This window comes from Haemaphysalis longicornis, unplaced genomic scaffold, assembly GCF_048455015.1.
Source record: "Haemaphysalis longicornis isolate Haplotype H1 unplaced genomic scaffold, Haemaphysalis longicornis Haplotype H1 scaffold_7, whole genome shotgun sequence".
Lineage (NCBI taxonomy): Eukaryota > Metazoa > Arthropoda > Arachnida > Ixodida > Ixodidae > Haemaphysalis > Haemaphysalis longicornis.
The window spans coordinates 195,180,168-195,207,034 of record NW_027526422.1 but is presented as its reverse complement, the minus strand read 5'-3'; the positions used below and the strand labels follow the sequence as shown (position 1 = coordinate 195,207,034).

The following is a 26,867-nucleotide window of genomic DNA, read 5'->3' as shown; positions in this document are numbered from 1 at the left end:
CTTTCAGGACCCCCTCAGTATTTCTTTCTCTATGACCCCCTTCACGGCGGATTAGGCGCCCTCAGTGGGCGCACTATTGATAACAATGTAGCCTCCACAGTGCTGCATGTAGCTTATGAGATGAACTATAGTTGCTTCGCAACTCGCACACATAAGCGAATGGCTATGGCTTGGCTATACGGCTTGACGTCTTGACGTGGCTTGTCACAGTGTTGGCTTCGCATCGCACAAAAGACAAACAAAATTTAGTTACTAAAAGAATACATTTTAGCCTAATTATCAGCAAATTAAACAACTGTTTTTATGAAACTTTACGAGATCTGCTGTCCTTTTTTAATTCGAACATAACTATATCATATATCAAGTTGACTCGTTCAGCCCGCATCGAGTGTTTTGTTGTGCGAGGGCTACAACTGTGCTTTCTGAGCTGGCAAATTTTTGCCTCCCGCTGCAGGAAGCAAGAATATAGACAGCATAATTAACTCGGGGCTAATTACGATAAGTTATTAACATGATTGCGGAATATTGCTTCAACCATGCAGACGTACGTCCAGCGGACTTTATTGATGGGACCACAGTAAACGTCCATGCACAAACGTAGCTCGGACGTCCGTCGGAACAAATTGAACGGACGTTCACGTTTCCCAGAAAAATACATCCGAAGTACGTCCGCCAGACGTCGAGCGCGGGACTTGGACGTTCGGCTGTAAAACGGACATCCTACGGATATCTGTGGTCCAATGGGGAATTTCTGTCTAACCCCATTAGAGGTTAAAATTGCCATGTCAGCCTTCAGATAAGAAGTGACAAGATGATGAGGGTTATGACGTCGTGCCGGGGACCGCACAATACTTCCCCGCGGGCCGCAGGTCCCTGATGTACGTTGTTAAAAATGCCGCCAAACAGCTTTGAAATGCGTGAACATATAGAGTCTATTCACAAGCGGCTCAGCCGCGATGCCGCAAGGCCTTATGGGAAGGGCGATTTGGCGATCCGCCATAACTGTGGCGGTAGTGGCAGTTCGCTGCAGCGTTACCCGCACCGTGTGCGTAGCGGTAGCCACCCTAGTAGCGGTTTAATCATGGTACACTGCGCTGTGTACGGCTGCTACAACTCGTCAACGAATACTGCAGGCGGGTGTGAAAATGCTCAGAAGGTGGGCTTCTTTGCGGTGCCTACCGTGATCCGCTGGCAATGCAGCAAGACGCAAGAAATGTCAACAAAGCGTCGCGCCGAGTGGTTTCGCCGGATCAACCGTGGGGACATCAACAAAGAAGCCACGCATTACAAGGTGTGCAGCGCACATTTCGTTTCTGGTAAGCAAATTTCGAGCTTTACATAACTGTGCGCGGTTTTGTGGGCGTCGGATGCGCTGGTTGGCGTGTGAAGCGGGCTCACTTCGTCGAGCTTGCAATTTTCTGTCTAGGTCGGATTCTGGCGTGTCTAACAAAAAATGCACCTGAATGTGCGAACCTATGCGTATGTGCGCTTTTGTTTTTTCTTTGTGTGATCCGGCAGTGTTGTCCTTGGCCGTGATCTTTGCTTTATCAACCTCGCTTTTCGTAAGCAAAGTGCAAAGCTACGGCAGCATGCATGTTTTCGTAACAAGGTTTCACGAGCGAACGTTTTGGTGTTTTCGAATGAATTGTACGGCTCGGCGGTTAGAGAATGAAATGGCTGGGCGTCGTAGTTGCTTCTTCCTTCTACTATCGCCGTCAACTTTTCTTTGTTTATTTGAATTTTTCAGGGAAACCATGCTACCTCATGGACGACACAAACCCAGACTGGGCTCCAAGCCTTAACCTAGGCCACAACATAAAGGCTGCTTCGAATGAAAGGTGAGATGTTATCCATACTTTTTGGAGCGCAAGCCTTGACGCATAGTGTCGTTGTTTGCTTAATGGTTGTGAGATCAGTGCAGTAGATAAGGTACAGCGATAGTACATCTCGTAAATCTTCAAATTTTTGTTTTCATTGGCTGACATGCAACAGCAGCCATGACTACAGAAAGTTGGTGTGTCTTAATTCAGTGGGGGCATTTTTCTGAATGCTGCCTTGGGAAAATGTCACCACCATTCCTGGTAATTGTCACCATGTTGAGGTCTTCCTTTTTTTTTTGTTCCTTGTTCCAACGCAGGAAGTTGTTTTCGCCCTGCCGCTGTAAATTAAAGGGAAGATGAAGCGGTTTTAGAATTAAAAGAAAAGTTGACTAGCAGCAAGTACACATTGAATAGTTCCCGTGTACGAAATATTTTCGCAATACATGCAATAGAAGCGGCGCAATGAGCAAACAAAAGTGGCCCGATGCCCCGCCCCCATCTCGCCGCTCGATGCCGGAAGACCGAAGAGCGCGGGCGAAAACCGGCTGAAAAACGTCATACCTGGACTTCCGGCCGGATCGGCCGCCTCGGCCATGCTCTTTTCGCCGTGTTTCCTTGTGAATGATAGTTGTCGTTGTTGGGGTTGATAGCACTCATTTGTACAATTTTCGTGTTCAAAAAGTATGCACGAACGCCAAATGAGGCATACGTTATCATGCCGTATTCCTAAGCAGAATAATGCCACGCCGGGATGCTTGATAACATACGGAAGCGACAGCCGAGGTGGCTGTGCTTGATGACAGAGAATATACTACACTACGTTAAATACTTTGTAAACCACCCCAATGCGTTTTTTTTATGCGACGGACGTGAATGTTCACATTAGATTCTAGATTTAGGAAGGATGGGGAATACTGCTGTACGTTGGCCGGGGTTGTGTCGTTCCATTCCAGAAACCAAGTCACATTTGTTCAGGAAATACTTGTTTCGTTAAACGCGTCGGTTTTCTTTCCCTATGGGCTCAGGACAGTGTTTAAAAAAAAACAATTTTTTGGCGAAACTAAAACAAGGGGCCAATCCTGACAGAAGTTCTCTCCCGGCTAAGAGGTAAACAGTATTCCTACAAAGTAAAAGAACCAAGACAACCAGATTACTTATTTTGCAACTATACATGTCACGATAAGGTGATGTTTGTATGGAATTAAAAAAAAACACCACTCCGAACCACCACCGTGCCATAATTTGTGTTGACTGCGGGGGCCTAATTTTTTGCCCAAGATTCCGTGTGGCTGCATATTATAACCTGGCAAGCACTTGTTGTCACTGAACCTCAAGTGTGCTCCAGTGATAGTCGGTGATATATATAATGATGATACTAAAAAAATTAGGAGCGAAGAGTAAATATACGGCCTCTGTCCGACTAGCGCGGTAAATGCTTAAATCTAGAAATGCTGAAACAGGCCAACGATTCATTATCACAAACGTTTGGTGATTGTTACTTAAAGTAACGTAACTACAACACAACTGCCTTGTCCGACTGGTCTGTTAATTATAACGAGGTGGCCGTAATATTGTAGCAGAATGCGCAACGCACAAGCGAAAATCAAGCCCTAATACAGCCAATAATGCTGAGCAGGCACTAGTATGCTGCAGTGTTTTCAGAATAAATGCATGTGAAGCAGTAAGACGCCACTCATCGAAGTGCAGCTAGCAATCGCGGAGGCGCCGTAGCGTTGCTGCCGAAATGGCGCGCGCGTGTGAGTCTGTGTACGGGGATGAGTAACGGGGCTGGGGTGGGCGACAACGAACAAAGGAAATGCGGAAGCAGAGTCTGCTTGTTGGTTTATGCGTGTACCGGCAAGATGTGTCTCGCATATACGTTTTCAGCGCATGAACGCTATTTTTTCGCGCAGTGCACGTACGTGCTTTTCGCTGGTAGATTGTTTATAAAACGCCCATTAATCTTCGGCATAAATGGTTTTGTGTATAATAAGAAACAGTTAAGGCAGTACCTAATATTAACATAAGGTATAAAATCCCCCTATGCTGGTTGCCTAATTCAAAAATATTTTGATGGAACCCACTAGTCGACGTCACAGTCACTGCTTTGGGGTTCTCTGTCGTGTAAAGCAAATTTAAGCTCAAAAATAATTGAACCAACAGCACGGGAAGTATATAAAACAAACTTCCAGTCATGTGCGAAAATTAAACTGCAAGCTAAATTGCCGTAAAGGCAACCGTGCGATCGTTCGCAATGCTTCCGACAACCCGCGCGGCCGAAGGGTGTCCTCCTTTGACGTCATGGCGGGCGCAACCAATCAGGGGCGTCAAAAGACGAAAAGCGCGCGTCTTTCAAACGGGGCCGCGCTTTTTGCAAGATAGATGCCACTTGGACTCACGTACGATAAATTTCAATGTGATATTCGGAATCAGCGTGCAAGAAACTATATAACTGTTAATCTAACTCAAATTTTTTGGAAAGCGCTTCAGCTTCCCTTTAAGCCACCATAGAAAGTTGTGTGAAGCGCTTCCAAACTTCATATATGAAGCTAGCATAGTTTAGCACCTTTAATCGACATTTCACGTCCCTTAACTCCCAGCAAATGTCTTCTTTAGAGAAACTAGTTGTTAGCCCATCACCCAGTTGCAATCAGAATCTACCATGCTTAATGAAATTCCGTTGTGCCACAAGTATTCTAATTGTCCTTGCATATGGTGCAAGGTGATAAAGGTTCTTACACTTGTTTCAGGCACAAACGGCGCTCTGCGAGAGCTGACGCAAAGAAGCACCATGAACCTGCAAGCCCTAGTTCAGTGCTGCAACCTCTCGATATGAATACCCCAGTTACCACCCAAGCAACCACGGACGTCCGTTGGACGTCCGAAATACAGCCGGACATCCAAGGCCCAGTTTGGACGGCCACTGTACGTCCATTTTTGGACGTACATTTTCGGACATACAGTGGACATCCAGAAACCGATGTACAAGTCCGAATGACATCCGCCAACGGTCGTAAAAAGTTACTGTGAAGCATCAAATAATGGCGTAAATTGAATATAAAAGCAAAAACAAAAAAGCTACTGCGCTTTTCAATTAAAAAGATTTTGTACATCAACAACCTGGCTTGTATGCTGCAAGTTTCATTTGCATATTTCTAATATTAAGCTTAATTTTTTAATTGTTTTGAAGCACTTCACCAACTCCAACGACGATCTCTATGGGGAAGGATATATAAGAATTGAGAACCGCCAACGAAACGTGAAGCAAGTTCACTGTGTTCATGTATGCCGTCTGCCCAGTAGTGCGCTAGCCTTGCGCGGTGTACTGTACTGTTCGTTGTAAGAACATTAGCTTGTCATTATGTGATTCTGTAAATTTTTACTGAACATCCAAAATACAGCCAGTTTCGGACGTCCGACTGGACGTACGGAAGTGTTAAAACCGGACGTCCAACGGACGTACATGGTACGTCCATCGGCCCTGAAACGGACGTCATACGGACGTCCGCTAGAGCCGGAATGGACGTACGGCGGACGGCCGACGGACGTCCGGTGGTTACTTGGGCAGTAGGGGAAGATGTGCTGATGGTAGTGACACAGGTAAATTTCATATTTTTTATTACATTCCACAGGTGCAATGCTGTTTTTCATTACATGGCCTTTTATTACAGGGGGCTTCGTCCGAGCTGCAACACCCCAACATGATGCCGAAGGTCAGGCTTCCGAGCCTTCAAGCATTGGAGCAAACGCTGGTTTCACAAACAGCGATTCAGGTTAACATTGTTTTGTTTTCTACCTAAGAAACTCATAGTTGCACAAATTTTGAAATACATAGGTGCTACTGTTCATGTATTTTGCACTGGTGTTTGGATGCTTTTCCATGTAGTCGCAAAAGAATGAATAGCTAATGCTCATGGAAGGCCCAGGTGCTCTCATGATTAGTAATGGTGCAACTGTTGACCCCAACACTTCTAGAAGTTCAAAATGCAACGGAGTCCACGGACCCTTTGGAGGTGCCTGTTCCCCACGTGGTGGATGCTGGTAACACAGAACCATGTAAGTGTAACACTGCACGTACATGTATATTAGATAGGTTGGGCAAATTCTTTATCCTGGAAAATTCAACATCCCAGGTTCCAGAAAAAGTGCTGCTGCTGATCAAGCTTCGGTTTGCCACATTGATGCTGCTGTCAACGCTGCCCCTTGTAAGTCTACCATTTTACACAAAATTTCACGCAGTGCGCCAAGTTTAAGTACAATGCAAAATATGAAGGTCTTAAAATTTGCTCCTTTGCTTATGTTCATGTTCCAGCATTACAGGATAGCACTACCCAAACAGAGGAGAGTTCAAGCATTGTTGAGTGCCTGAAAAAAGACAACGCTGCCCTCAGAACACAGTTGCAGGAAGCAAAGGAGAAACTACAAAGGCTCGAGATCACGCAAGCCATGTTTGAACAGGACCGCAATCGGGTGAAATTTTACACGGGGCTCCCAAGTTTTGCCATGTTACTCGCACTTTTCAACCTGCTTGAGAAAAGTATTCCATCCGGACCAAGGAATGTGCTCACAAGGTTTCAAGAAATGCTCCTGACGCTCATGAGGCTCCGGCTTGGTGTACCACTGCAAGACCTGGCTTATCGGTTCAATGTAAGTGGTGTACACGCATAGCAGGAATTTAAAAACAAAGCTTCGTTGGGTGCAGTTGTTACCTAAAGACAAGAAATGCGAATGTCATTATTCATACAGTTCTTTCTTTCTGCAGGTCAGCCAAGCAACAGCAACGAGGGTTGTGGAACGATGGCTCTCCGTAATGCACGTGCGCCTAAACAAACTTGTGAAGTGGCCGGAACGGGAACACCTGCAACGCACCATGCCGATGTGCTTCCGACAGGCATTCGGAACAAGGGTAGCAGTTAACATTGACTGCTTTGAAGTGTTCATCAATAGGCCATCCTCCACACTTCCAAGAGCACAGACATGGTCCCGTTACAAGAACCACAATACTGTGAAGTTTTTAATAGGTATAGCCCCCCAGGGAGTCATAACTTTCATCTCTGAAGGCTGGGGAGGCAGGACAAGTGACAGGAAGGTGACAGAATCTTGCGGAATACTGGACAACCTGTTACCAGGGGATAGCGTGCTAGCTGACCGAGGCTTTACCATTGGCGATGCAGTAGGCTTGCATTGTGCAAAACTAGAAGTGCCAGCGTTCACCAGAGGTAAGCCTCAGCTATCTGCCTGGGAGGTAGAGAGGACGCGCAAGCTGGCGAATGTCCGCATTCATGTTGAGCGTGTGATTGGTGTGCTGCGCCAGAAGTACGCAATCCTTTCCAGCACCATTCCCACAGATATGCTTGTGGTGCGAAATGGGAACGAGATCCCGCAGCTGGACAAAACAGTGGCTGTGTGCTCTGCATTAACAAATTTGAGCAAGTCCGTTGTGCCCTTTGAATAATGGTGCCATTGAGGGCAGACTGTCCTAGAAATCGAGGGATGGATATCTAGTCTTTATTTATAGGGACTGTGCAATAAGACTGCAGCACTGACTTGTGGGTGCTTCTCAAACTACAGCGCAGGCAGCAAAGCAGACAATGCTGGTGTAGATATGCTGCGACAATGACTTCGGGGTGTGTGCAAGAAGTGTTATGTTGTGAACTGTGCAAACACTTTAATTCTCCTCTAGAAAGAAAGTTATTGCAATTTTTACCATGTTTGTCCCTTCATAACCAGTGAACAAGACGAATATGCAGTGTGCAGCGCGCTAAGGAGTGCTTGTTTACATTTCGTCGTATGTCCGCGTACGGGAGACGGTTTTGTGTGTATGTTTTACTTTGTGCCTCTGGAATGGAGCGGTAGCTGGCAAAGGCTAAGAATATGCAGTGCTCTTTCTTTGGTGGCAAATCGTGTACAGATCCAAGATCTCAGTCATGCGTGCCTACCCGCCGCGGTGGCACAGTGGCTAAGGCCTTGAGCGCGAGGACGCGGGTTCGATTCCCAGCCACTGTTCAGATGGAGGCGAAAAGCAAAAAAGCTCGTGTACGAGGTTTCGGCGCACCTTAAAGATCCCCAAATGGTCAAAATTAATCCGGAGCCCTCCGCTACGGCGCACCTCATTGCCTGCGTTGCATCGGCGCTTTAAACCCTACAATCATACGTGCCTGCAGTTTTCCCCATGACCTGTCGGCAAACACCCAGGATAGCGGAAGACAAACTTTGGTTATGAGCTGCCAGTCTGTTTTTTGTAGTTGCTGGTATCATGTAATTCCTTTATGCCTTGGCATCATGTGAGCCATGCGAACAGGGTAAACGAGAGAGCATTTTGTTAATGACTACGAACATTGATGTCACCTTCTGTTTTCGTGCACTGAGGGGCACAGCAGCCTTTTTAGGTGTCACCATTCTCTAGGTGTCCCATGCTTCCCTATTGAAACTTGTACATATGCTTTTGCTCTGTTGCTTTCTTGTGATTGAAATTTACTATTGTAATAAACATTTCCTCCTCTCACACCTTTTTGTGTAGCTTTAACTGAAGATACACTTTTTACGCATGCAATAGGACTGGCACTGAATAGGTTGCTTCAATATGTGCAAAACAAGAAATCTATAAATATTAGAAACAACCTGAACCCTGCTACACACATTTATGAAAACGAGTGCCAAGAGAAGGAACTAGAACACCTGACTGGTTCAGGGCACAGCGCTCAATACAAGACTTCCTTCCAGTGGCAACTCTGGTGTTGACAGTTGCTGCCTTTTATTTACTCAATGAGGGCAAATTCCTGCTTTAAATACAAAACTGCTCACAAAAGGGCAATTCACTTTACAAACAGCAAGTTCACACCATCCTCGTGCTAAAATGTCAACAAAGAATATGCATCAAAGTGCCCTTCCAAACGTGCAGCAGTACACCTGCACCTGTTACAGCACACCGTCTATAACAAGTATGTCCTCCTGAAGGAAAAAAAAGCTTCAGAAAAATTATAACAATGAGCACCACAAAACTATTCCACAGTAGTTGCACAATTGTATACTGATAACGCTGCAATTCCTAAAAATATTAAACTAAGCGTAGTTACCTGTAGCAGCAGTTATTTTGTTTTCCGGGGCTTGCAGTCTCTGCAGTGCCACACCTCAGCTTTTGGTGCCCGTTTTAGTTTCACACATGAAAAATGGAACCATTTGCCTATACAGTCTTTGCCACTGCACTCAACCATGTCTCCATATTCTTCACCGCCACAGTAGCAGTATTGCGCAACACCCCCATCACCCTCCTCCTCCTCATCTACATCACTGGCTGTTGATTGGACAGGAAGTGCAGTCCAATGTTTGAACATCAGCTCTGGGAGCAGAACTTTTTCAAAAAAGCTCTTGCATGTTTGCACTACCTCCATGCAATACGTATAGTCAAAAAGAATGCGCTCTACGTGCCAGTCTTGTGGGGTCCACACCATGAAATCGCAAAAGGTGCGTTGGCATGCCAGCATCTGCACTTGCACCTGGCAAAAGTAAGCATGTGACCTTTTCAGATTAACTGCACCACTGTTTGGGCATTCTAAACATCCATATTTCTTGTTCAAAACATTCTGTACTGAGCCTGCTGAATAAGGGCACTTAATTTCAAGCAGCCCCTTACCACAACAATCACATGAAATGAGGCCATCAGGGCTCGCCGCTATGTAAGGGTATTCTGTGGAAATGTGCACACCAGCAGCCTCACACTTAAAAGAACTGTGATGCTTTGAGATTTGAGCCACATATGCTTGTCTGGCGACATCCTCCTTGCGGCGTCCCCAGTCCGTGGAAGGAGAAAAAAAGCTGCTCTCCTCCGGGTAACAAATCCGCTTCACAATGGAGACGGATGGACGAGTCAAACTTGTCCGGCAGACAGCATGCACCATCGATGCAGTGATTCGCCCTGCTCTGAATCTGAACCACAATGCTGAGGCAGCCTGCTGCTTTGTCGCCTTCTCAACAGCAATGATTGCCTGCGTTGTAAAAAAGCAAATCAAGCATGGTCACAAAGCAGATAAGTTCACTCTGGGCGGCTGCACATCAACAGTGAAAAAGAAAATGATTTGGGAAAAAAAGACCACGGCGGCTGGCATAATTACACACAAATGTGCAAACAACAAGTGAGGTGGAAACACCCCCAAGACTCAGCACTTTAGGCTCCTTCAAATTGGAGCCTAAACACATGGTGCACCTGCAGACACTATTCATGTGTTTATTCAACCTTTGTGCACCCTTTGCGCATTACCTTCCAGAGGCACTACTAGGTGTAGGTTGAGCCTAATCTTTGCGTAATATACTCTGGCCATTAATGAGCTTGTAGAAGTTCAAAAGTACTAAAGCTCATCGCGATAACATTTTAGCAGGCACATTGATAAAGAGCAATGTGGGCTAACATTGCCACTGACACAGTATGTACCTCACTACCCTGCAATGTTGCACACACGTGAAGATGGGAGATGTGCCTAGCTTCTGACTGAAATCCAAAAGGGATTCCCAACGATGCACTTTTCCGACATGTTTCAAAACCCCTCTATTCAAGCCATCCAACCTTCCGCGATAAGAAAGCTGGCTCTACTGCATACCTCTGTTTCCACCTTGAAAGCTTGTGCGAACATCCGACTCTCCTCCTGCACCTCATCCCACGTTGCAGGCTTATTCCTTGTGAGGTTTCCAAGGATGGCCGATGAGTATTTCACCGCAACAGGTATAAATTCATCACAGTAACCTTCTGTGACAGAAAGTATGGCAGGCTGTGTCCCGGAATCTTTGATTTCATCCAGGAATGCCTTCCACTCTTCGGCTGAGGGTTTATCAATCGGTGCTTTTGCCTTTTTTCTTGTTGTTTTGCTAGCTCCGTCAAGCCTTCGCTTCTTCATGGCTGCCGATGAAAAATCAATCTCTGAAAGCTTCGCAGGAGGCACATTACTTAAATATGGTGGAAGCCATCCGTTTTCCTTGTCAGTACATGCTTGGCCATCTCGATGCCTGACAGCTGCCTCCAAGTAGTACAGAACAGCACTGACATGAGAGCAGGCTTCCCCAAGTCCCGCCATGCAAGTGCAGTGGCCCACCTCTACTTTTCCATCTTTTTTCAGAAGCACCCATGGCTCCAGTGGCTCCGTAGACAGGGCCTGGGAGTGATTCACCTGCGAATGTAGATGTCGTGAAAACAGTGATGGAATCACATGTTTAGCTCAGTGCAGACAAACCCATCAACACTAGTGGCAGTTGTATCAATAACAAAACTTGTGTGAAGGCTACTACAGTCACTCAGACTGATGTTGATGGCATTAAGTTTCTTGGAGCTAGTAGGGAAAGCCAATGTTGGAGAAGGATAACGTGTACATTGTGCTCCATGCAAATTGTCGAATATTGATTTACCTAGCTGCCATCTTACTGTACTTTTTCCACTACAAAACATTTCAGTTGTGGTGCTGTGTTAAGAGAGTTCCCGTTTAACTGCGGTGTCATACTCGATCGCGGAAAACGTAACACAGCTTCGTGGTGAAGTTCATTCGGGAATTTCGATGCTGTGGTTCGAGAACGCACGATTTTAAGCTTAAGGAGCATTTAAAGTTTGAAACAGCGCTGAAACGTGTCAAAGCAAACAAGTCTAAACCGGCGTCGCTCCTCGCCCGGTACGGGGCGAGGAGCAACGGCGCTCTAAACTTACGCATGTCTCACACGTTTTAGAATTACAGCATCTCTACTTTAGAGGACCGGTGTTTCTGTCGTACGAAATTACAAAGGTAGTCGCAGCGGTTACTCCAAGGTGACATTGGCAAGGCCACTTTAAAACTTAACAAAAGTGCGTACCTTTCCGCGCACAATGACGCGGTCGCCAACTTGCTTCAACCGCGGCTGCTGAACGAAGCCACTGGTCACATAATTGTGCGCCGCTAGCGACTTAGTGGCCTTAAATTGTTCGTGTGTCACGAAACTTGTCCCGTGAACGAGGTAGTCCTTTATGTCCGAGTCTTCCAATGTAGGCAGAAGCGTAGCGTCGGTACACAGGTCGGAGTCTCCAAGCAGCAACGGATCCACGCCGCCGCACATCGCTACTTTTTCTTCGTAACGCTTTTTGGCGCCTGGCCCCAAATTCGAGGCATAAGCACTCAAGCTCAACGAAGGCCCATCATCCATGATCAGACAACCGTCAATGCCGCGCACGAAAACAACAATGCTCGCGCATTTACACCATTTACACTATTTGGCTGTGGCTCGGCCGGCCCGGCTGTGCGCCCCTGCGAGTGCCGCCAACGTTATGGCGTCGGCCGCCCGGGAGCGTCGAACCTGGGGGTTGCCAACATGCTTTTTGGCCTGCTGTGACGTCATGTGAATAGACTCTATAGGCACTGGAGCCAATCTTTAAAAAGCTTTGTGGGCCGGCCATTTTTGAGGTATAAGTCTGAAGATTGGCACATAATATCTAGCCGTCTGATAAGTGCCCACAGCGACACAGAAAATTACACAATTCGCCCATTTAAAAGCCATTACGGCATTCGCCGATGCGCCCCGGCCCCATGGAAGCCTAGGCCACGGCGAGAAAGGCGTTTTTGCAGGCAAGCAAAGGCGAGTGACGTCACACCATCCAACATGGCTGCACCCAGGCTGTCGCTCTGTTACAGTTCCAAGTATTCTAGTTCACTGTAGCTCTGTGTCACACGGCAGATCTAATGACATTTAGAGCAAATGTCATCCTCTCTAAATGTATTTGAGGCGAATGTCATATGAGATCTAACCGAGATCCGGCCAAATTAGTAGCCTGGACAGCAGTGGCGTGCGTCACTAGACCAGAAAGTTGTTTCCTGATTCTAAACACTGTCAGTAAACTTCCCTTTCATATTGGTTTTGAAGTAAAAAGACAAACAAGTACTAAAAAATGGTTGCGGCTTAGCTCAGCTAACCTTGTATATGCAAAGCAGAAGCTTGGCTTAGTCTGGTTGAGTCTTGGTTTCGCTTGGTTAACCTCTGATTTATTTGATACTGCAGACCACGGCTCAAAGCCGTTCGGTCCCGTGCAACGCTCACCATAGGTCGGCGTACTCACTCGTGAGTACACTCATTTGTACTAATTTGTACTCAAACTCACGAGTGAGTACGATGATGAGTGATCACACACCCAGAAAAAAACAGTGAGTACGATGACGAGTGAGTACAGGGGTAAGTCCACTACTCGTGAGTACAGTACTCATGAGTACACTCATACTCATGAGTACAGTATTCATGAGTATGAATACTCACGAGTCATGAGTACACAGCACTCATGAGTGCAATACTCATGAATACTGTTTTTGCGAGTGCTTGCACTCTTGAGTATATGCACTCCTGAGTACAGTAGTGCAAACAGTAGTGCAAACAAGAAAACGGACGACAAAAGCTGCCACCCGAAGACATGCAGAAAAACGCAGTTTACGGCCACGGCAGCACCGTTAAGCCCCGAGCTCCCCTGAGCCCGACCCGGCCTGAGAACAAGAGGAGACGCGAGACGCAACGCGAGTGCTTACGTTCCGTTTCGCTTTCTCACATGTACTTGCCTTCGCGCAGTAAGTCGCCCAACGACAGTGCACCGCGTCAGACGTTTTCTTCCTCTGTCCTGATTTATATGTAACCTGTGTTTTTCTAATCAATTAAACAATTTATTTTTTCTACTTAGTTTTTCATTCGAGCTGCGACCTAGCTAACAGTGCAGATGAGTTGATTATTCGTGAGTAATACAAATTGAGTACTCATGAGTACAGATTTAGTACTCATGAGTGCAGAATGAGTTGTACTCATGAGTGCAGAATGAGTAGTACTCATGAGTAGTACTCATGAGCAGCAGTACTCATTGAGTACTCATGAGTACAGATTTAGTACTCATGAGTACAGATTGAGTACGAATACTCGTGAGGACAAATGAGTTTGAGTACAAGTGAGTACGATTACAAATGAGTATTTGATGGGTGAGTACGAGTGATTTTGTGAACAGACGAACTTTTTGAGTTTGATTGAGTAAAGCGTGAATGAAAAAAATTGTGATTGAGTTTGAGTGAGTTCTTTCTGTTTTGCCGACCTATGACGCTCACAGGAGGAGGCCCGGCCTCGCTTTCATTCTCGGCGAACGCGGCGCAAGATGAGTCACATAGCCCGCGAAGACTCAGCAGCGCATGCGTGGGAGGCTGCGGGTTTGGTCGGCTGCCGATCAGCTGAGCGGCCGCTCCCGTCGCGGCCGTCGCCGCTACGTGAGCAGAACGACCCGAAAACTGGGCCTTGTGCGCAGCGCCGACAGCGGGCCCGGCGAATCACGCGATGCGCTTCGAGGGGTATATCGATCGACGGGGGTGTGTCTACGGACAAAAGGTTAACTAGTGCATCCTCCACGAAAACGCTGGACGAAAGTAGTAAAGCTTCGCTTTAAAAATTTGGTTCCCACCCTGATAAGGATTTTTCCCGGACTTGCCTCGGCTTATAATGTCTACTTAGATCACCCAAAATGGTGATTTTCTTCTGTTTAATTAAAAAAATTGATTGATTGATTGGCTGTTTATTGGAGGAGGTCGTAAGACCCTGAAGGGGATATGGGGAGAATAAGAAACGGGAAAAATATGAAAATAAAAAGTCATCGAAAACACGTTTGCACTTCTTGTCCCATTAGAAAGTCAGTTCGCACTTGTCACAGAATCACCGACCCATACAGGGCTGAGTCAATCACGAATCAAACGGCTTTATAGAGACCATTCTGAAGAGAGAATTCTACAACTGCCTCAATTAAGGAGGGATTAGCGCGCATTTGACGAACATGGTCCTGTTCATCACACGGGATGTAGTGTAGTGTTAAAAGTTGTGATCGTCCTTGTGAAAAGGAAGAGCACATCCATATAAAGTGGTAAAGATGGGAAAGGACTTATTCCCCACAAAATTTGCACTTTGGAGGAAATGCTGTACGAGGATAGGTCCATTTAAAAAGAATGTCGGGAGTATACGCACAGTTTGCGTAGATCTTGTTTGCAATAAGTTCTCCTTTTCTCGGCAGTCGTTTTAGAGCTGTGAGGAAACCCACAGGGGAGGATTAATTCCTGGAGACGCAGACGACTGAGGATCTTTGCTTTGCGGTAGTTTTCAGGCCAGGTCACATCCTGTGGGGGTGGGTCAGAAGAAACCATAGGAGCATGTGAGAGACTCTCCCTGGCAGCCATGTGAGCTAACTGGTTCCCTGTGTCACCCTCGGTGTGCGCCTGGGTCCAAATCAAACGATCGGATACGAATTCTTTCCGTAGTTCCTGAATCTTTCTATGGCAGTTGCGTTTGGGTGAAAGAACGATTTAATTCACGAAGTGCTACGTGAGAGTCTGTGACAACGCGTAGTTTGGTTTGAGGAAGTGACGGGCGATTCTCTTGGATGCTTTGAAGGGCACCTAGAATTCCTAAAAGTTCGGCTTCTGCTACTAGGCCATGCATTTGGGAGATATTGCAGGACCCATCCAGGGATGGAAATTCAGGGCAAGTCCAAGCTACCGCTGCGGCATTGTTGACCACTGCTGCGTCTGTGAAAACATCTAGTTCGTCAATGGCTTTGTCTTGCCGTATACGCCTAACAAGACGTACGCTCTCTAGCCGCCGGGTTGGGGCACCGTATAGGCCGTCGTCTGATGAGTCCAAGCGGAGGACGCTCCCACGGGGGGATAGTACCTTGAAACGGTGCCTCCTCAAAGACGCTGTTCAACGCGTCCCATTTTAGGATTACTTGTCCTTGCGGTGAGCATTCTAAGAGCGTTTGAAAACGTAGCTGAGTTTCCTCCACGAGTTGTCGTAGCGGGGAAGAGGAACTGCCAACTCTAGAAGATCATTTCTGGTGTGTCGAGGGAGACCCGTGATGGTTCGAATCATAGAACGATTTAGTATTTCCAAACCACGCGGATGCCGTGGGATGAAGTTATACATAGGAAAACCGTATGCTAGCCGGCCATAGGCCACTGCTCTGGCGAGAACTTGACAAGAGGCTTGTTGTGAACCACCGTACTTGCTTGATATGCGAGTAATAAGATGCATCGTAGCACGCCAGGTGGTACGAAGGCTCCGAATCCATGCTGGAGGGCTATTGCAGCTGCTCAGTTGGAGACCGAGAAGTCGGACGGTTCCGTTTTGGGACGAGATTGAAGTACCGCCAAAATGAAGGGTCAAGATATGAAACAGATCAGTTTTGCGTTTGCCGTTGATGCTGACAAATTCCGTCTTCTGTGGTGAGAGTTCCAGGTTGAAGGCGGACAAAGAGCGTTCTAGACTAAAAACGGCAGCCTGAAGTTCTGACTGCATGGTTTCTTGCCATCGTAGCGGCCGCTTCTGTCCAGACGACGACATCGTCGGCGTACAGGGCGAATCGAGCTGAGGTATCCTTTTCAAGCTGTCGGGCCACACGTACGATTCATAGCAAGGTTGAACAGCAATGGTCCGAGTATGGAGCCTTGAGGAACTCCTCGGTCTACGTAGTAAGTGGTGACTTCATGGCCTGGAGAGTTCAGTTGTATAGGGCGATGTTGCAGGAAATTTCGGATCCAGGCTTGTGCCTTGGCACTGGGAAAAGCCTGGGACAGCTCCTGTAGGATGCCGTGTTGGTAAACATTGTCAAAAGCCTTGCGTATGTCTAAAGAGAGGACGTAATCTGGGATGCATTTTCTTGATTTGCGGTTGATGACTCGCCGAAGGATCCATAGGAAGTCATGCGTTCCGAGATTTGGGCGGAAGCCAGTTTGAGCTGGGTGGAACCAGCCTGTGCGTTCCAGATAATATTTCAAACGATTATTTATCAGTCTTTCCATTATCTTCCTTAGAGTAGGAGTAAGTGCAATGGGCCGCAAATTTTCAGGTTTTCTAGCATCCTTTCCTGCCTTGGGAATAGGGTGTATGATCGTTGTTTTCAGGAACTTCACCTACAGGTGTTCAGGAACTTCACCTGATTCCCATGACCGAATAATAAGCTAAGAAAAACAGCGCAAACGACGGGGCGAAGAAAGGTAAGACTAAACCACAGGCGCTAACGAACAATTGAGCGCTTTATTGCAACAGAAAACATATATATAGAAAAAGGAAAACAACAGAAGGACCGATAATGACCTAGGAGATATCACATCGGAAAAAACACGATACCTCGTAAACATGAACCGCCACGTGCCGATACAAAGTCTAAAGTTCAAGACAGTTACAGCATTACCTTTTCCAGAAGTGAAACTGATGCCTCACTAATACAAGCACCTCCTTTGCCTGCCGATACGAGCGCTTGCTTGCAGCCTCACGAACCCTACAACAACAACAACAAACGAACAAGAGCAAAATAAAAGAACAAAATAAAAGTTGATTTGTACAATGTACGCACACAGTCTTACGTCTTTCTTAATGATGTAATGGGCGAACTTTCACGGGAGAGTTACTTACGGTTACCGACGATCTCCCCCACTCGAGCTTCGCCCCACTTATAATCATTCATTCCGTGGATATGGCGTGATTTTTTGGCTAGAGGAACTCGCTGCCAGCATTCTCCGTCGTAGAGGTCATGCTGCATCTGGTCGTCTTGCGAATCGTTGTCTTCACCTTCTTCCTGACGGGTGCGTGTATTCGATGGCACGGTCATGGGGACCTATGGGCCGTTCGTGTCTTCGTGCAGAATCGCCGTTTCATGCGTCTTGAAAGAGGCGCAGTGTCCACTCGATGGCTTCAATGGTGCCGGTTGAGATCTCGCAGCCACCCGCACAGGCACAGCCGCCGCCAGGTAAGCGGCCGGCGCGGCGCCGGTAGCCGCTGTTGCAGGAATGAGAGTTGTTGTTGTTGTTGGTAAACTTTATTGGCATACAAAAAACAAAGAAAAAGACCCCCAAAGTCCGGGGTTCTGAAAGGAACAAAATTATCTATACAGACGGGAGAACCTGACGAACGTGAGCCACCAAAGCTCGCCACCAGGCCACTCGGTCTGTTCCCTCCGGTGGCGCGAGCCAGTCTTGGAGAGAAGAGGGAGGAGGTGTAAGGGATTTAAGATGAATTGCGAGTGATGGTTGCGAACCAGAACAGTCCCAAAGAACATGCGGCGTATTGGGAAAGCCAGAGCACTTGGAGCACCGCGCAGGGCTGCGATGGCCTTGTAGTCGATGCAGAATGTGCGGAGTTGGAAGGCTGTCCGTTTGCGCTTGCCGGATAAGACAAGCATCTGCCCGGGGTAACAGGTGAGAGGGAGACGGAAGAGTCTGCCTATCCCTGATTAACTGTTGCACAGTCTGGCGTCGATGGAGACGGGCTTGTCGCGCTTGCGTGGGTGGGTGGAAAGGATTTGGCCAGGGCGTTTCCGAGTCTCCCGGTTGGGACGGAGCACGGGAGAGCTGATGCGCCAGCTCGTTGCCCGGAACGCCTGCGTGACCAGGAACCCAGTCCAGCACGTAGCTAGTACCAGTGTGTTTGGCCAGATGAGTGTGGAGTACATGCATAATATTGATGGGAAGCGTCTGCTCCTGGAACAAGCGCAGAGCATCCTGACTGTCGCTGAGGATCACGTGGTTACCAGGAGTGGCTAACGATAAGATTGCGTCAGTTATTGCTTGAGCCTCTAGAGACAGGACGGAAGGAACGGCCGAGTATCTTTTCTGCAAGGGCGGGTGGGTAGGAGGAACAACTACTGTGACCCCGCGTGCGTCTTTCGATGAGAAGGAGGCATCTGTGTACGTCACTGTTGCTAGATCACCATAGCGGTAGCGAAGAGTGCATATTCGAGCTCGACGACGTCCTGCATGCGAGGTTGCGGATACATTGATTGGAATGGTAGGAACTTTTATGCGAGGGAGTGGATACCAAGGGGGGTATGTCGCTGTAATTTCGGGTAACGAAGCTACCTCGTAATGAAGTGAGGATAGGAGAAGACGCCCATGCCAAGTAAGCTGGAGACGAGTGTGTTGTGCCGCCAAATGAAGATCAACTTGATCTGACAATGATGCGAACGGCTGAGCAGCCTCCAACTTAGCGAGGGGGGTATATCTAGGTACCCCTAGAGCCAGGCGGGTGGCAGGCCAGAGGAGCCGCTCAAGCTGGGATCGTTGCGATGACGTTAATTTTACGTACGGCAGTGCGTAAAGAACGCGAGTATATATTAGAGAGTTCACAAGTCACGTAATATCGTGTTCTCGTAGGCCTTGGCGACGTCGGGTCAGCCTGCCGATTATGTGAGTTAGTTGGGTAATTTGAGCCTTACATCGATTGAGCCACTTTAAGGCCTTCCCATTATCCTGTAGGTCGAAGCCGAGGACGCGCAGCCAGGCCTTACGTGGAAGAGGAATGTCATCAATCACGAGTTCTACTTGAGAGCGTTGGTCGCTAGCTTTAGCCCGCAAACGCTCATCAGTGACCACAAGGTACTCAGACTTCTGCGGAGATAGTGTGAGACCTACGCTTGACCCGAACGAGTGGACCGCATCAATTCCAGCCTGAAGTGTGTCGGACAGTGCAGCTGGGCTGCCGGTAGAACACCAAAGGGTTATGTCATCGGCGTACAGTCCAAACGAGAGATTAGGAACGGAATGTAGCATACGAGGCAGGGGGCGAAGTGCTAAATTGAACAGAGTAGGGGAAAGAACAGATCCCTGAGGGACTCCTCTGGTAGGAGTCCAGGGGGTTTGGCGGTAGTCCTCTAACACCAAAGAGTGTAGTCGTGTGGTCAGAAAATTGTGGATGTAGTTGTACAGTCGAGAGCTAGGCGTAAGTATCCAGATTTGTTCAAGGATTGCAGAGTGCGAAACTGCAGAGAGAGAGAGAACATCTTTATTAGCCGGCTAAATTAGTCGCAGATACCAGCCTCCCGTAGGGGAGGCAGCATCTATGACTGCTGGCGTTGAAGGGCCTCCATCGCGAACTGGACGGCTCCCCGTTGAGAGTCTAAGTCTTCCTTGCCCACCGCACGAGCAAGATGGGGTGGAAGCGCGTCTGTTGGGTCCGGAGTCACAGCACATGTCCATAGCATGTGCGCCATAGTAGCGCGACTAGCACTGCACAGCACACACACGTCACTCGGCTGTAGTTCGGGGTGGACGTGTTTCGCCCATACAGGGGTCCACGTCGCACGCACTTGTAATTGTCTGAACAGTACTGCCTCTTGCCTAGAGAGGTTCGAGTGAGGCCCAGGGTATCGTCTCCGGGAGTCCCGGAAGCACTTCAGTACCTCCCCGTACGTAGTAATCGGGTTGAAGTCTTCACCTTCGTTGTCGTGATCGTCCACTGGAGCAGGGGAGACCGAGCCGGCGTTGCGTCTAGTGAGCGCACTCGCCATCCGGTCCGCGTCCTCGTTGCGGTTCGTTTCGGGTCCCACTGTGCCCATGTGGGCTGGGAACCACTTGATGCACACCGTTGTCTGTGATGACCGTAGGGCCCCGACCCTCACAACACTCGGGTGCACCTTGTTCTCGGCGAAACGCAGGACGGCCGTCCGGGAGTCGCTGAGGACGGTGGTGCAGTTAGGGTTGGAGAGAGCCAGCGCGATGGCCAGCTCTTCCGCTTGTTCAGTGGATGATGCCACGATGCTGCCGGCCGTGTAGAGCTCACCGGTGGTGGCTGCGACGACGGCGGCGGCGTACGTGTTCTTGCGGTCCGGGTACCTGGCCACGTCCACGTAGAAGGCCCCGGTGTCGTTGGAGTGAGTGGTTGTAAGTGCCCGCGCTCGAGCGAGCCGTCTTTCGTTGTTCTCCCCTGGACTCATGTGGCGGGGAAGTGGGGAGACCTGCAGCTTGCGCAGTAGGTCCCGCGGAAGCGGCAGCCAGTCCCTACCTTCCTGCAGCCTCGGTTGATATCCTATCCTTTGTAGTATTGCCCTGCCCGTTCGGGTCTGCGCGAGACGTGTAAGCTGCGCGGTTTGCTGCGCCTCGACTATCTCGCCTAGTGTATTATGCACACCTAGCTCAAGGAGCCGTTCATTATTAGTGTGGTTGTAAAGACCAAGTGCAGCTTTGTGTGCCTTGCGTATGAGCGCCTCCAGTTTTCTACGGCCTATGTTGCGAAACTGCATCAAACGCCTTTTGGAAGTCTAGACTCACGATTGCTCTAAGTTGGGCTGCGCTCGGATATGCGTACACCTCTTGTTGGATTCGCAGCATTGTATCCTGTGTTGACCTGTGAGCGCGGAACCCAGTCATAGTCCAGTCAAAGAATTGGCTATGTTCTAGAAGCCAAGTGAGACGATGCAGGACCATACGCTCCATCAGTTTTCCAACACAGGACGTAAGTGAAATTGGGTGTAGACTGTTCAAAGCAAGTAATTTGCCTGGTTTTGGAATAGGGCGGATGTTAGCAGTCTTCCACTCAGGGGGGATACAGCTTTCTCGCCATGCTTCATTGATGAAATTTAGAAGAGTTTCTAGAGCGGAGTCCGGAAGGTTCCTTAAGTGGGAGTATGTAATCAGGTCCGGTCCTGGTGTTGTGTGTCGTTTGCAATCGGTGAGTGCAGCGCGGAGTTCAGCGAATGTAAGTTTTGGAACGCCGCTGGTGCGTTAGGTCTAGCCGCCGATCCGAGGAATCCGAAGTCGTTTTTGAAGCACTCGGTGGTCCTAGGGGCCGAATCTTTGTGTCCAGATGTTCAGCACATGCTCACGAAGATTCGTATCCACTTTAAAATCCAGGATACTAAAAAGTTCGCTAACACGAGGCGATTGCACGCCATGGCCCCCTCAATTAAAAAAAAGAATGGTTTTTGTTTTAAGAAAACAGGTCCGCATTAAAATACTTTGGACGCACTTGAACTATAATTTGCAATTTTGCGAGGGTGCTAACCATCACCGGTTTCACTACCAAATGACATTTTTTTCGTGGTGTAGAGCCGCACGGCCAAACCGAATGTCATTAACAGCCACTGTCATTCACTTTGAATAACATAAACGCCGTGTGAAAGGTGTGTAAACAGTGTATATTGTGTTTGCCTAATATTTACCTTATTGTCTGGTCTAGGAGGAGGAGGGCAATAGGCCCTGTTGTGGAACAAGTGAAAAAAGGATAGGGGAATGTTGTGTTGTGCACTACGGAGCGAGGGAGGCCGTGGACACCGCCATCATTTTCGAAACGGCACTGCTTTATTTTCCCGTCTTCACTTGGCCGACTGCTGGCTCGCGGATTGTCTTTAGTTGGCCCACTACACTACATTCCCCCCTGGCTTAAATTGAGCGTTGCAGACTAAACGTTTGAGAGTACACAAGTTAGGGAAGAAAAAAAAAAAACGATTTTCACTCAAAGTCTGTAGCGCAGCGGCTTGAGTCCTCTTGACGCTCTGATGGGGTATTGGCGGTGAGATGTTTGAGTGGCGCCCTCTAGCTCTGACGTCGGCTTAGGGACTCGCGCCGCTGTCGTCTGCTACGCTCCGCTTGTGAGGGGCAGCAGTGCCTGCGCTAGAAATCGCCCGCTTTGATGGTGTAATGTATTAAAACGCCTATTTTTATTAATTCAGTTATTTGTGCCAGCTTTTGACACATCTTAATAATTTCAAGCTGTATACTCTACAAGTTTGCAACACACGAAGAGAGAACAAAGAGCATCGGTCAGAAGATCGTGTGTAACTCGTCCTTTCTAGCTTATTCACGAGGTTCCGCGCTCAGAGTTTCTCGATAAGTATTCAAAATGCGAAGGCTTCTTTCAGTATTTCTGAGATGTTCTTGCGAATACTAAGAGTCGAATGCTACGTGCTAAGCAGCGGGCCCCCACACGCGCATCGCACAGCAGGAATCTTCTATTTCTTTCGTTGTTCTTGACTTGTATGAGATGAATCGTTTTTGTTTTTGTGCCCAACGCATTAATTTTTGTGCACCTTCCCAAATGTCTTATAAGAAGTTTTGGGGATGTTTGGGAATCTCACAAAGATATAGTGTGGTTATTTTCTCCAGGCTGTATGGCATACGTTCCCTTCTTCACAAATCGGCTTTCGTCATGGCTGCGTGCAAGAATGTGCCTGTCGGCAGCGTGCCTGTCGGCAGAAGGTGCCTGTCGGAAGCGTGTTTATTCACATGCAAATACAAGAAGGTTTGTGCTACGCCACCGCGATCGCGCCCCACAGAAAGTTGTCCAGAGTACTCGAAGGCGGCTTTTGTGCTCCGAATGTCCATTGTAACCAGCGTTATCATAACGAACTGGCTCTCAACCAGAACAATTATGACATGATTATGGTGTTAAAGGCTTTATACACTCGCTAATGAACGTAATAGGTAGTATACGTGCGTATTTTACAAGAATCGAAACCGATTAATATTTACAAGCCACTCTTAATCGTTTTCCAACCCTTCCAGGCGTAAAGAACAAATCCTGGTCTACTTGGGATGGCGTTCTATGGATTAAAAAAATTACTCTTACTCTCTTGTCTTGAACTGACGACCCGGCCAACTAATCAGCTCGACTATACTATTAAATAAATGTTTCTCCTCCTCCTCTTCCTGCTTCTCCTCCTCCTCAATGCAGTTTTCCTATAACGCATATCTGACTACTGGGGCAATATGGCTGGGAGAAATGAAACCGAAATATCAGCCATGTCTGAACAAACATAGTGTTACTGTATCTTTACCGTAGACGTTACTCGTTTTGCTCAATAAACATCCATACTGGTTAGAAGCCTGGTATAAAGCGAGCACGCGCCTATGCACACAGTACGTTATTTGGAACTCAACCTACATTTTTTGCGCGCCATATTTAGTGCATGTCGGCATACTTTCAAGCCATGACAACGTAAAGTGATGTGATGTAATAGTTTCGAGCGTTCGGAAAGGTTGCAAAAACTGTTTTACCTTACAAATGATTACAGGGAATCGTGCTTCCTTCTGCCAAACCGACAGCCCCGAAGGCCTGAAATTTGTTCTGGTCTATTTTCTATTTTCTATTTGGTCTATCTTCTATTTTCGCTGTTGTCGGTTACTATCAGCTGGCTGTTCACTTTGTTCGAAAAATTCCTGAATACAGAATCTGACGCCCAGCTCCGACTCTTCACGATCCGCACCGGACCGGCTTCGCAAGGAATGAGGAATGGGGCGACGCTGGCAATGTTTCTTCCATAGCGGTACCCAAAATTATAGTTCAACTCACGCCTTGAGCGATTTTAAGTCTTTTATTATAACAAAAATTTACGCACACGCGAAATCTGGTGCGGAGAAGCATCAGACGTGAACCGAGCGCGACGAAACCGCACGGAGAGCGAGCCCGACTGAAGCAGACGACAAATGCGAGAATCCCTAAGCTGACGTCACGGAGGCGCGCTTCGCAGCGCCGCCCGTGGTCGCGCTCACCGCCAATAGTGCTCGACTTCCTTGTTCCTGGGTAGTGGTGCCAGGTTGTGATGCAGTGTTCTCCAGTTGTGCTTGCCCTCCTTGCCTTTCAATGTTGCCAGCTTGGGATGGGGTGTTCTCTGGAGGTGACACAGCTGCATTCCTTGGGAGCACGAGATCCTCATATTCGTCATCTGATTCGTTTGCACTGCACTTTCTTGAAGAAGCTCGCATTGCGTGTGATTTCTTTCCCTTGCCTGGCTGCGGTGACTTTGGATCCGTGCACCTCAGTGATAACGTATGGGTCAGGGTCAAAGTATGGCGTGAGCTTGTTCTGCCTGGGCTGCTTGCATAGTGCTGAGTCTCCTTGTTTGAGTGCGTGTGGCTTGACGTGGCGCCTTTTGTCAGCATGTACTTTAGACTTCACCTTTGCAGTGAGGTCGTCTTGGCGCACTTCTTCAGCACAGACTGCAAGTTCTGGTGCTAGTCGTGGTAGGGCTGTCTGCATCTGTTTGCCAAAGAGCAGCTCGTATGGAGACTTTCGTGTTGTTGCATGTGGAGTCGCTCTATAGCACATGAGAAAGTCATCGATGGCTTGGACCCAATCTCTTCCTTGGACATGTAGCGCCTTGATTGCTCTAGTGACTAGTCAACGTTCTGACAAAGCGTTCCGCTTCACCATTTGCCTCAGGCCAGAGTGGTGTTATTCTGTGATGCGTGAAGCCATATTCTGCAGCAAAGAGGTTGAAGTCAGTTGAGTTGAAAGGTGGTCCATTATCACTCTTAACTTGGTGAGGGAGTCCTATTTGTGCAAATATTCGGCGCAACACATGAACTGTCGAGCTTGCACTGGTTGACGACACAACTTCCACCATTGGGAAGCGGGAATAGTCATCAATGAGTATGAGTAGGTACTTGCCGTTGGGGAAGGGACCAGCAAAGTCAACGCTCAGATTTTCCCAAGGACCCTTTGGAAGTGGGGTTGGTTCCACAGGATCACGCTGAGAGCTTGGTGTTGAGGACTGGCATGGGATGCAATCTCGCACTGCCTGCTCAACTAGTTTGTCCATGTTGGGAAACCAAATGCACGTGCGGAGCAGTTACTTGGTTTTCACGATACCCATGTGTCCCTTGTGGACAATCTCCACTGCACGACGTTGTAGGCTGGCTGGTAGTAGAAGTTGTCTGCATCGAAGGATGAGTCCGTCTGGTGACAGTGAAAGTTCTGGTTCCAAGTTTTTGTAGAGCTTTAGTGCTGGATCACTCCACAGGGTGTGCCTCCTTGTGCCCTCAGCTTGAATGGCTTCCCTTAGTTGACGGTAGATAGGGCCACCATCAGCTGCTTCGATTACTTCCTGCGTTGTCATTGCTTCACGAAGCACGATGCCTCTAGGCTAGCAAAGGAGTTTGTTTTCAGGGAAAGAAGCACATTCTGGTCTCTCCCGGAAAACCAGCATCCATTCCTGCATCATGTCGACCCAACTTTGGCACTGAGGTTACCGGAGCGACTTCCACGTCGCCTAGAGACTTTGCTCCATCGCTTACGTCTCAACGTGGCGCTAACACATACCTACCGCTATCGCCTTGGCCTGACCTCGAACCCCTATTGTGATAACTGCGGTTCACCAGAAACCGTCGAGCATATTTTACTGGAGTGTCCTACATACTATCAAGCAAGAAACAACCTCGCACAGAAGATCGAGTGCCTCAACCACAGTTCCTTGACTTTAAAAGCACTTCTGGGACCATGGCCATCTCCCTCCTCTCAGCGTAAAGTGCTAACCGCATTATTTGAATATCTCAACGACATCGGCGTCGCTGAGCTGATATAGGACCAGACCATTCTTGCACTGTAAAACCGCCCATAGACTTTTCACGTGTCGCACTGACGGACCCCAACGCACACGCTCCCTCCTTTTTTTTCACTTTTATTTTCTCCTTTCTTCTCTCCCTTCCACCTTTCTTCCTATTGCAACTTTTTCCCTCCTCCCGTACCCCGCAGAGTAGCATGTCGGCGTTAACATGCCGGCAGACCTCTCTGCTTTCCTCTAATAAAGAGCTCTCTCTCTCTCTCTCTCTCTCTCTCTCTCTCTCTCTCTCTCTCTCTCTCTCTCTCTGCTTTTGGCACTGTCGCCTGGGACAGGAACAGGAGATATTCATCCGACACCTTGTGTGTTCTGTACCCATTCAGAGTGAACTTGAGAGGGTGACGTGACATGTAGTCAGATGGATTTTCGGTGCCTTTCTGGTGCTGCACAGAGAAGCTATAGAGCTGAATCCTGAGACACAGGCGCTCTATTCTAGCAGAGGGTCGAGCACAAGGATTGGACAGGATACTGATCAGGGGTTTGTGGTCAGTGTGGAGCACAAAGTGAGTTCCGTACAAGTAGATGTTGAAATGCTCAATTCCCCACACAAGAGCTAGGGTTTCTTTTTCGATGTGGGAGTAGTTACGCTCTGCATCTGTGAACGTGAGGCTGGCATAGGCCACGATTTGGATGTTTTCACCATCTCCCTGAGCCAGTATGGCGCCTAGACCTTCTGGGCCAGCATCCACAGTGAGATGGGTTGACTTCTTGCTGTCAAAGTAGGCCAGAGCACGGCTGTCTGTCAAGGCTTGCTTCAACTTGTCAAGAGCCGCTTGGTGCATGTCAGTCCACTTCCACTCGACGTCCTTCCTCGTGAGGTTGCGAAGAGGCGCTGTCATGTTGGCAAGGTTGGGTATGAATCTACCGCAGTATGTTATCATGCCCAGGAGACTCCTCACTTCAGATGGGTTGTTTGGTTGTGACATTTC

The 26,867-nt window shown here is 48.1% G+C and overlaps 1 protein-coding gene across 1 annotated transcript; it reads left to right on the top strand.

Moving 5' to 3' along the window:
* The first annotated feature begins 5,554 nt into the window (after positions 1-5,554).
* LOC144147377 (uncharacterized) lies at positions 5,555-8,739 on the top strand. The gene is made up of 4 exons (XM_077679495.1): positions 5,555-5,876; positions 5,954-6,025; positions 6,133-6,467; positions 6,583-8,739. The coding sequence occupies exons 1-4, from the start codon at positions 5,765-5,767 to the stop codon at positions 7,273-7,275; spliced, it is 1,212 nt and encodes a 403-aa protein (XP_077535621.1). The 5' UTR covers positions 5,555-5,764; the 3' UTR covers positions 7,276-8,739.
* The last annotated feature ends 18,128 nt before the right edge of the window (positions 8,740-26,867 follow it).

Bases quoted from the DNA above. Each gene is read 5' to 3' on its own strand.
- LOC144147377 (XM_077679495.1), top strand. From the start codon at position 5,765: ATGGTGCAACTGTTGACCCCAACACTTCTAGAAGTTCAAAATGCAACG. The intron at 5,877-5,953 runs GTAAGTGTAACA...TCAACATCCCAG, and splicing joins TGCTGGTAACACAGAACCAT to GTTCCAGAAAAAGTGCTGCT. The intron at 6,468-6,582 runs GTAAGTGGTGTA...TTCTTTCTGCAG, and splicing joins ACCTGGCTTATCGGTTCAAT to GTCAGCCAAGCAACAGCAAC.